Source organism: Bombina bombina, chromosome 1 (assembly GCF_027579735.1).
Source record: "Bombina bombina isolate aBomBom1 chromosome 1, aBomBom1.pri, whole genome shotgun sequence".
Lineage (NCBI taxonomy): Eukaryota > Metazoa > Chordata > Amphibia > Anura > Bombinatoridae > Bombina > Bombina bombina.
Window position 1 is genome coordinate 527,837,242 of NC_069499.1, and position 11,404 is coordinate 527,848,645.

At 38.7% G+C, this 11,404-nt stretch overlaps 1 protein-coding gene across 1 annotated transcript; it reads left to right on the forward strand.

Moving 5' to 3' along the window:
• Positions 1-3,195: 3,195 nt before the first annotated feature.
• LOC128638556 (gamma-crystallin 1-like) lies at positions 3,196-9,577 on the forward strand. Its single transcript, XM_053690585.1, has 3 exons — positions 3,196-3,210; positions 8,487-8,729; positions 9,302-9,577. Exons 1-3 carry the CDS (start codon positions 3,196-3,198, stop codon positions 9,575-9,577), a joined length of 534 nt encoding a protein of 177 aa, XP_053546560.1.
• The last annotated feature ends 1,827 nt before the right edge of the window (positions 9,578-11,404 follow it).

Below are 11,404 nucleotides of genomic sequence, written 5' to 3' on the forward strand. Positions count from 1 at the left end.
GTGTCACACCAGTGCAACTCATATCTGGTGTAACAGTAGTGTACATTAAAAAAAAAACTAGAAATTTGACTGTGAAATAATAGCAGTCAGTTTCCTTCACACGTGTGCGTTTCAGGGCCTGCCAGGGCACAGTGTCACACCAGTGCAACTCATATCTGGTGTAACAGTAGTGTACATTAAAAAAAAAACTAGAAATTTGACTGTGAAATAATAGCAGTCAGTTATCATCACACGTGTGCGTTTCAGGGCCTGCCAGGGCACAGTGTCACACCAGTGCAACTCATATCTGGTGTAACAGTAGTGTACATTTAAAAAAAAAATACAATTTTGACTGTAATAGATTGAATAGCAGTTAGTTGTCTGCAAGCGGGTGTGTCAGGCCTACAGCGTTTTACTCTGCCAACTTCTGCCAGTGCACAGTGCCACTCATATCTGTTGTCACAGTAGCTTGCACGCATAGTACCACTCATCGAAAAAAAAAATGACAGGCAGAGACAGGCCACCCCGCAGGGGCCGTCGTGGTGCTGTGATTCCCTTTGGCCCTAGAATAATGCCCAGTGTTCAGAGGCCACGTACCCTGAACTCGAAAAGTTCTGAGGACATAGTTGACTGTTTAACACAGGACACCCAATCTTCTACAGCTTCCGCTCGGAACCTTGATGCACCATCCTCCTCCAGCTTAGCTACGGGCACCTCTCAAGTTAACACTCGCCCCCCTGCCGCCACCACCAACACTAGCACCACAGCTGCTTCACTTGATCTGTCAGAGGAGTTATTTACACATCAGTTGGAAGAAATGAGTGATGTGCATCCATTATTGCCAGAGGATGTAGATAACAGGGATATGTCTCAGTCAGGCAGCATTACACACACGGACGTACGGTGTGATGATGTTGTACCTGCTTCTGCTTCCTTTGCTGAGTTGTCAGATACAAGTGAAGCGGTTGATGATGACGATGCGTCCGTGGATGTCACGTGGGTGCCCGCTAGAAGAGAAGAAGAACAGGGGGAAAGTTCAGATGGGGAGACAAAGAGGAGGAGGAGACAAGTTGGAAGCAGGGGGAGGTTGTCGCAAGGAGATAGTGGCACAGTCAGACAGCATGCATCGGCACCTGGGGTCAGCCAGACAGCACGCCAATCAACGCATGCTGTTGCCACCACCATAACGCCGTCATTGCAGAGCTCAGCAGTGTGGCATTTTTTTGTGTGTCTGCCTCTGACAACAGCAATGCAATTTGCAACCTGTGCCAAAAGAAACTGAGTCGTGGGAAGTCCAACACCCTCCTAGGTACAACTGCTTTGCGAAGGCACATGATCGCACATCACAAACGCCTATGGGATCAACACATGAGTACAAGCAGCACACAAACTCAAAGCCGCCATCCTCCTCCTGGTCCAGCATCTTCAGCCATGTCAACCACTGCTGTCCTCCTTGCCCCCTCTCAACCATCCGCCACTCCGTCTCTTGCCTTGAGCAGTTCCTGCTCATCTGCCCACAGTCAGGTGTCTGTCAAGGACATGTTTGAGTGTAAGAAGCAAATGTCACAAAGTCACCCCCTTGCCCAGCATCTGACAGCTGGCTTGTCTGAACTCTTAGCCCGCCAGCTTTTACCATACAAGCTGGTGGAGTCTGAGGCGTTCCAAAAATTTGTAGCTATTGGGACACCTCAGTGGAAGGTACCCAGCTGAAATTTCTTTGCACAAAAGGCAATCCCCAACCTGTACTCGATTGTGCAAAAGGAAGTAATGGCATGTCTGGCACACAGTGTTGGGGCAAGGGTCCATCTGACCACTGAAACCTGGTCTGCAAAGCATGGTCAGGGTAGGTATATCACCTACACTGCGCATTGGGTAAACCTGCTGACGGCAGCCAAGCATGGAATGCGTGGCTCTGCAGAGGAGTTAGAAGACCGAGTCAGAGGAGGAAGAGGATGAAGGAGGAAGGTGGCTTTGAGGAGGTGGAAGACCAAACAGCAGGCGTCCCAGGGGGCTTGTTGTCACCTTTCAGGGACCCTTGGTGTTGTACGTGGCTGGGTGGAGGAAGAGACCTTCAATGACATCAGTGAGGACAAGGAACGGGACATGGCTAGCTTGGTATCCAACCTTTTGCAAATGGGGAGTTTGCGGTTGTGCAAATGGACTGTTTGTGGTTGTTTGCGGTGCGTTAAACGCGGAGTTTGGTCTGTCACTTTGAAGTGTTCATAACCCTTACACTACCTGATCGATACAATATCATACCTGATGTTTTAAAGAACGTTATTCCAAACAATTTAGGAATGTTAGGTGATTTATGTCCTTTATGGATTAAAACCAGACTCTGCATCAACTATGTAATTTTCCATGGGAGTTTTGCCATGGATCCCCCTCCGGCATGCCACAGTCCAGGTGTTAGTCCCCTTGAAACAACTTTTCCATCACTATTAAAATTTGCCTGCCTATTGAAGTCTATGGCGGTTCGCCCGGTTCGCCGTTCGCAAACATTTGAGGAAATTTGCGTTCGCCGTTCGCGAACGGAAAATTTTATGTTCGCCACATCACAGTTAATTAACTACAATTAGCTAAAATTAAATACAATTAAATAAAATAAACTATAGTACAAAAAAACACTAAATTACAGAAAATACATTTTTTTTCAAGAAGTTTAAACTAATTACACCTAATCTAAGCCCCCTAATAAAATAAAAAAGCCCCCCAAAATAATAAAATTCCCTACCCTATACTAAATTACAAATAGCCCTTAAAAGGGCTTTTTGCGGGGCATTTGCAATCGGATTGAAGTTCAATCCAATTGGCTGATCCAATCAGCCAATAGGATTGAGCTTGCATTCTATTGGCTGATTGGAACAGCCAATAGAATGCAAGGTCAATCCAATTGGCTGATTGGATCAGCCAATAGGATTTCCCCTACCTTAATTCCGATTGGCTGATAGAATCCTATCAGCCAATTGGAATTCAAGGGACGCCATCTTGGATAATTTAGTCGTTAGTCTGTCGGCCAGGAAGGATGCTCCGCATCGGATGTCTTCAAGATGGAGCCGCTCCTCGCCGGATGGAAGAAGATAGAAGATGCCGCTTGGATGAAGACTTCTGCCCGGATAGAGGACCTCTTCTGCCTGGATCGGATGAAGACTTCTGCCCTTCTGGAGGAACACTTGTGCCCAGATCGGATGAAGACTTCTGCCCGGCTGGGGGAAGATGGCTCAAGGTAGGGTAATCTTCAATGGGGTAGTGTTAGGTTTTTTTAAGGGGGGATTGTGTGGGTTTTAGAGTAATGTTGGGTATGGGTGGTGGGTTTTAATGTTGTGGGGGGGTTGTATTTCTTTTTTACAGGTAAAAGATCTGATTACTTTGGGGCAATTCCCCGCAAAAAGCCCTTTTAAGGGCTATTTGTAATTTATTATAGGGTACGGAATTTTATTATTTTGGGGGGCTTTTTTATTTTATTAGGGGGCTTAGATTAGGTGTAATTAGTTTAAACTTCTTGTAATTTTTTTATTTTTTGTAATTTAGTGTTTGTTTTTTGTACTATAGTTTATTTTATTTTATTGTATTTAATTTTAGCTAATTGTAGTTAATTAATTTAATTAGTTTAATGATTGTGTAGTGTTAGGTGTAATTGTAACTTAGGTCAGGTTTTATTTTACAGGTACATTTGTAATTATTTTAACTAGGTAGCTATTAAATAGTTATTAACTATTTAATAGCTATTGTACCTAGTTAAAATAAATATAAAGTTGCCTGTAAAATAAAAATAAATCATAAAATAGCTACAATGTAATTATTAATTATATTGTAGCTATCTTAGGGTTTATTTTATAGGTAAGTATTTAGTTTTAAATAGGAATAATTTAGTTAATAATAGTAATATTATTTAGATTTATTTAAATAATATTTAAGTTAGGGGGGTGTTAGAGTTAGACTTAGGTTTAGGGGTTAATAACTTTATTATAGTAGCGGCGACATTGGCGGCGGCAGATTAGGGGTTAATACATTTAATAGCCTATGCGGGCTATGGAATTAATACTAGAATAGGTTAATTGCGGTGTGGGCTATGACGGTTTTGGGGTTAATAGAGTTTATTAGGTATTGCGGTGGGGGATTGCGGTTGACAGGTAGATAGACATTGCGCATGCGTTAGGTGTTAGTTTATTTTTTCAGGCATTTTTGGGAGTTACGGTGCTCCCATATTCAGCGCAAGGCCTGCTATGGCTGCCTTTTATGGCGAGGTGAAAATGGAGTAAGATTTCTCCATTTTCGCCACGTAAGGCCTTGCGCTGGATATTGGATACCAATTTACGATGCGGTCCCATGTTAGCCTATGGGAGTAAAAATTGCAAGCAACGGGTGAAATATACGGCCGTAACTTGTATGCTATGCCGTATATGTAATACTAAAACCGCGCAAAATTTGGCGTCGCCGGCTTTTGCGGGTGACGCTCTATATGTAATGGAGGCCCTTATCTCTAAACCTTTCCTTACCTGGTGAACATCACCTGATACTCATTTTGATCCCATAGAAACTCTAGTCATTTAATATTGTAAAACTTTGAATATGTGTGGACAAGGCACTTGTGTTTCTGTCAGTGAAAAAATATCACACAATTATATTGAATCTTTCCACTATAAGGTTATTCTCTGCTCAAACAGCTCACACACATAGGTGATTGATTGTTTAATGGGTCTTTTCATATTCAGGGGCGGGGGGGGGGGGTGTCTGCTCTTCTTGCTTTCTCAGCCACTTTCAGTGGGTGTCCCAACCTAAACTCATCAACAGTGCTAAACTGGGAGCTTCTAAGTAACTTTTTCAAAGATTTTATACTGGATGTTTAGATCAGTATTTGTGCATATTCTTCTTTATAGTAATGTCTATTAGATGCAGTTAAATGTAAATTGGTGTATACTGTCCTGTTAACTATGGCAGCCATCATTTTGTCATAGCACACAACACATTTTGGTTATACAGATGTTTACTGAAACCATAATATCTCAGCTCAGGATGGTCCTAGCTCCTTGGAACAAAAATTGATCTCTAGATCACATTACAAGGTACATGTACATATATAGTCAATCAGGAAGGGCTAGAGCAAGATGCTCTAGAGAGGTGCGCTTGTGTGGAACAGGGGCAGAGTCCAAACAGGAGGCAGCACTCTTGGATACGAGAAGTAAGATGATGTATCCTGCAGATACAGAAGAGAAGTGGAGCTGAATAGAACAATAGAACAATATCGGTCTGATACAACAAGCACACAGAACAGTAGTGAGGACCCAAATTAAAGATTACTACTCACAAGAACAGCTGCACAAACTGAGTGCCAAACACAGCAGATCGGGACCAACAGAGTCGCCCAACAGACTCGTCCACACGTCACTGGGATGGTCACGTGGTCTCCAATCGCCAATCTGATCACAGAGATCCCCCGATGAAGACCGAACACCAATCAGCCACAGGGGTGTGTGGAGGGCATCCTGCCAGTCTCAATGGTGATAGGGTAGAACAACAAACCCCCAGGAAACAGATGGCAGCATTATTACATTAAAATAACAATAGAGCAGGCGTAATAAAAAGGATGAATTTATTAAAAATCCAATAAAAACACAGCAACGCGTTTCTCAGCTAGGAATAGCCGTTTCATCAGACTGTAAAAACAATAGACACCTCCTGCTCTATATAACTAATATGTTAAACAATCGAAGGGCCGCACTACTACACACCTCCCAAAGCATAGGTAACAAACTAGGATGTGTCATCCAATCGCAATGGATAAATCACAACCTTGTGGAGGTATGTAATCATGCTGCCCATCGATAGGAACCTAAGTTTGATAATACTACAAATATCCATATTGTAAATAAATACATAATGATAATATCGATCTCAATACATAATAATACACAAAAAATTGTTATTTCTTGAAAGTGAAGATACGCATGAAATGGACATTTGCTCTACAAAGCTAACAGAAAATATTAAAATAATATTTAATAACAATGTTCCTGACAGCTAGGTCTATATTCAAGTTGAGACCAGCAGGATGCATGCTCTTGAGCACATGGATCCAGTAAATCTCTCTCTGCCTAAGCCTGGATAGTCTATTATATAAATGGGACCTAGGGACAAATTCAATAGGCGTAACAGAAAACTATTTTGTGTCCCCATTATGTTGGAAATTGCATTGCATTATGTTGGATACACTGTGATTTTTTTAAATTATTTTTCATATTTCGTTGATGCTCAGACCATCTGGTACTGAGTCTTCTGCAGGTACGACCAATATACTGTATCCCACAGAAACACGATAGCAAATATACAACATAATGGAAGGCACAAGAAATATGGCCAATAATGGAGTATTGCCATCCAGTAACATTAGACTGACATGTCTATTGCTTATGTGCAATATAAGCACACAGCTTACATCTACTGACCCTACATTTGAAAGAGCCTAGAGGGGACTTACTTGACACAATTGTGGTAGAAGTGTGAATGCTTTTATTTTTCACAATTTTACTAGGGGCCGGAATAGTTTTTAGGTTAGGCGCTTTTTTAAAAACTATATTCAGTTTTGCTCCTATAATACTACCCAAAATGGGGTCTTTGGTTAAAATGTCCTAATGTTTTGTGATGATTTGTGTTATCAGATTATGGTGGCAATTAAATTGAATAATAAACAGAGCATGATTCTAAGTGATACTAGATTCTGCCTCTTTTTTTCTTTTTGGATTTAAAAAAATAATTGTCCCTGTCATCAAATTTTGCTCTTCTATAACCAGTATCAATAATATAAGCTGGATATCTCTTTTCATTGAACCGTTCCTTAAGAATCAAACTTTGGTTCTCATAGTCTGCAAGTGTACTGCAATTGTGACGTACACATTTGAACTGACCGTAAGGAACGTTCCATTTCCACGGATAGTAGTGATTGCTCATAAAATCTAAGTAGCGGTTACAATCTACTGTCATAAAATATGTAGTGCTTATCACTTTCTCATTCTCGAATTTAAGTTTAAGTTTAATGGTAGAAAAATATCACAAAATATAACTAGAGTTTTCTAGTCAGTGGAGAAAAGTTACTAATCCAAACTTGCTCATTTGCTGCAATTTTTAACTTTCCTGGACTAATAATAATTGCATCAATGTGTGGGATATTTTATTTTGTTATCCTTCCAGGAAAAATGTTTACTGAAACCAACGCCTATGGTATATATTAACTATTTATACATCTAAATGAAATTATTATAGCAGATAGAAAATCATTATACAAGTTACTTGTTTTGAAAAGATGATCACAGTATATGATTAAGGAAATGTACCTGGAACGATTGAGACTCAAATGACTATAAAGTTTTAAACAATGAAGATAAATACAGGTTTTATTCTCAGTCTTTGAAAACATATTTTAAATGGTAGTCTTAGTTAGCAAGTATAAACAATAGCTCAGCACAGAACAGTCTACAGCACAATGAATGAAACAACCATACGTTTAACTTAACAAACAGAAAACAGCTGACATCACTTTCAATGTATGCCCACATCAGCAGTGTTAGGTGTATATAAGGGCAGACGCTTATTTCAATCAACAGCATCCAGCTCTCAACTGAAAGCATCATCCAAAATGGGAAAGGTAATACAACTGCTTCATTCATAGCATTTCACAAGTAAAATATGGTACAGCTAGTTCCAAAATAGCACAGGCGCACCACTCAGCTGCTACCTTTTTCATAGACGCATACATCATGTACTTACTTTTACCTACGGAAAATAAAAAACTGTTACACAAAAGCTACGTTGAAAACATTTATACATAAGCTGTGAATATAAAGGAAATGAACCCAACATTTTTCATCCATGATTCGGATAGAGCATGCAATTTTAAACAACTTTCTAATTTACTTCTATTACCAAAATGTATTTGTTCTCTTGTTATCGTTTGTTGAAAAGCAGGGTCGTAAGGTCAAGAGAATGCACATGTCGCAGAAGTTTTGCTAGAATGTTATCCATCTGTAAGAGTACTAGATGGCAGCACTACTTTCTGCCATGTAGTTTTCCAGACACCTACCAAAGTATCTCTTTAACAAAGAAACCCATGAAGCAAATTTGATAATAGTAATTTGGAAACTTTTTTTAAATTGTATGCTCTCTCTGAATCACAAAATACATTTTGGGGGTTTCATATCCCTTTAATAGAAGGTAATGTTTAAAACATATTTTATACCAGGACTTCCTACATGACTTTAAGAATAACAAATGCTTTTTTTGAAGGAGTCATAATATTTAGCCATTATATTAAACTTTTTTTTTGTAGGATAGGGTCACCAATACCAATGTACATAAATAAATGTATAGATTTAAGCTGTCTGTATTTTGGTAAAATCATTTCAGGACCAAATAATTATATGTAAAATATTGTTAGAAAATGAACTTTATAATGGAAATGACAAGAAAATCACAACTTTAGCTATAATTTGTGTAATTGATATTTTTCACAGATTATCTTCTATGAGGACAAGAACTTCCAGGGCCGCTCCTATGAGTGCAGCTCGGATTGTCCTGACATGTCTTCATACTTCAGTCGCTGCAACTCCATCAGGGTAGAGAGTGGAAACTGGATACTCTATGAACAACATAACTACAAAGGACACCAGTATTATCTTAGGAGAGGAGAATATCCTGATTTCCAGCAATGGATGGGTTACAACGACTCTATAAGATCGTGCCACCTGACTCCACAAGTATGTATTATATTTTATTTGCACGTAATGTCAATTTGTCTTATTAATAAAAACAGCTCTGAAAAAAGTACACATTATAGTAACATTTATACTGACTAGCACTAACATATCCATGGATGGGTGTAATGAAGTTGAAAACTTAAAGGTACATGAAACCCCAAATTTTTCTTTCGTGATTCAGACAGAGCATACAATTTTAAACAACTTTCTAATGTACTTCTATTATCTAATCTGTTTCATTCTCTTGGTATAATTTGTTGAAGGAACAGCAATGCACTACTAGTTTCTAACTGAACACATGGGCGAGCCAATCACATTGAATATATATATGCAGCCACCAATCAACAGCTAGAACCTAGTTGATAACAAGAGAAGGAAGCAAATTAAATAATAGAAGTAAATTGGAAAGTTGTTTAAAATGTTTGGGTTTTATGTCCCTTTAAGACAAAATTGACTATGTAAAAAGTGTATTTTTTTACACTAAACTAAATTAAAACTGTTATCTTTTTTACAGGTAGGATATTTTACATACTTTTGAATCAGTTAATATGATTTCATAATTTTTTTTTAAGCATGGTGGTCCATTCAGACTGAGGATTTATGAGAGAGAAGATTTCAAAGGCCAAATGATGGAGTTCACTGAAGATTGTCCTCATGTCTATGAGCAATTCCGTTACCATGACATCCACTCCTGCAACGTGTTTGATGGTCACTGGGTGTTCTATGATGAACCCAACTACAAGGGGCGCCAGTACTATCTGAGACCTGGAGAGTACAAGAGATACAATGACTGGGGTGCCATGAATTCCAGAGTTGGTTCTTTCAGAAGAGTTCAATACCTTCACTAAACATCAGGCAATACTAAAATATCTACCTTTAGTTATCTCTCTTTTGAAAATAAAATATTATTGACAAAAAATAACTGTTTATGACTTTTATTCTATTTTTAAAGCTTCTTTACTACTTTTAAGACATTGCAAAAAAAATAAATAAAAAAAAATAACTCTCTCTCTCTCTATATATATATATATATAGAGAGAGAAAATAGCTCATTGTGTAGTTCATTAACAAATCTAGACAGGCCCAAAGGCTTGTTTTCCCACAGAAAACCTCTGAATTATATTGTTTCCAATACAGCAAAGGATTCTGGGTAAGCTATGCAAATTAAATACACAATGACACACCTTTTTACTTCAGTCTGCTTTTCAGCAGATTCCCTTTACGCCGAAGTATCACTGTTCACACAGCTTATAAACTCAGCTAGGGTTAGTGCAGCGATTCATAACCATCCCAGGACAGACTGTTTCGTAGTTGTTGCTACTCATCAGCTGGGAGAAGGTTTGAATTACTGCTGGGTGAAGTTGATTCCGGGCAGAATGCAACAACATTTTAAATTAGGGGGAGATAAAAGATGAGTTTAAAATCCTCCACTACGTACAAAATATAGAGAAAATAGCTCATTTTGTAGTTCATTAACACATCTAGACAGGCCCAAAGGCTTGTTTTCCCACAGAAAACCTCTGAATTACATTGTTTTCAATGCAGCAAAGGATTCTGGGTAAGATATGCAAATTAAGTACACAATGACACACCTTTTTACTTCAGTCTGCTTTTCAGCAGATTCCCTTTACGCCAAAGTATCGCTGTTCACACAGGTTATAAACTTAGCTAGGGTTAGTGCAGTGATTCATAACCATCCCAGGACAGACTGTTTCGTAGTTGTTGCTACTCATCAGCTTGGAGAAGGTTTGCATCACTGCTGGGTGAAGTTGATTCCGGGCAGAATACAACAACATTTTAAATTAGGGGGAGATAAAAGGTGAGTTTAAAATCCTCCACTACGTACAAAATATAGAGAAAATAGCTCATTGTGTAGTTCATTAACAAATCTAGACAGGCCCAAAAGCTTGTTTTCCCACAGAAAACCTCTGAATTACATTGTTTCCAATGCAGCAAAGGATTCTGGGTAAGATATGCAAATTAAGTACACAATGACACACCTTTTTACTTCAGTCTGCTTTTCAGCAGATTCCCTTTACGCCAAAGTATCGCTGAAAAGCAGAGTGAAGTAAAAAGGTGTGTCATTGTGTACTTAATTTGCATATCTTACCCAGAATACTTTGCTGCATTGGAAACAATGTAATTCAGAGGTTTTTCAGAGCCTTTGGGCCTGTCTAGATTTGTTAATGAACTACACAATGAGCTATTTTCTCTATATTTTGTACGCAGTGGAGGATTTTAAACTCACCTTTTATCTCCCCCTAATTTAAAATGTTGTTATATATATATATATATATATATATATATATATATATATATATATATATACACACAGTATCTCACAAAAGTGAGTACAACCCTCATATTTTTGTAAATATTTTATTATATCTTTTTATGTGACTGACACTGAAGAAATTACACTTTGCTATAATGTAAAGTAGTGACTGTACAGCCTGTATAACAGTGTAAATTTGCTGACCTCTCAAAATAACTCAACACACAGCCATTAATGTCTAAACCGTTGGCAACAAAAGTGAGTATACCCCTAAGTGGAAATGTCCAAATTGGGCCCAATTAACCATTTTCCCACCCTGGTGTCATGTGACTCGTTAGTGTTACAAGGTATCAGGTGTGAATGGGGAGCAGGTGTGTTAAATTTGGTGTTATCGCTCTCA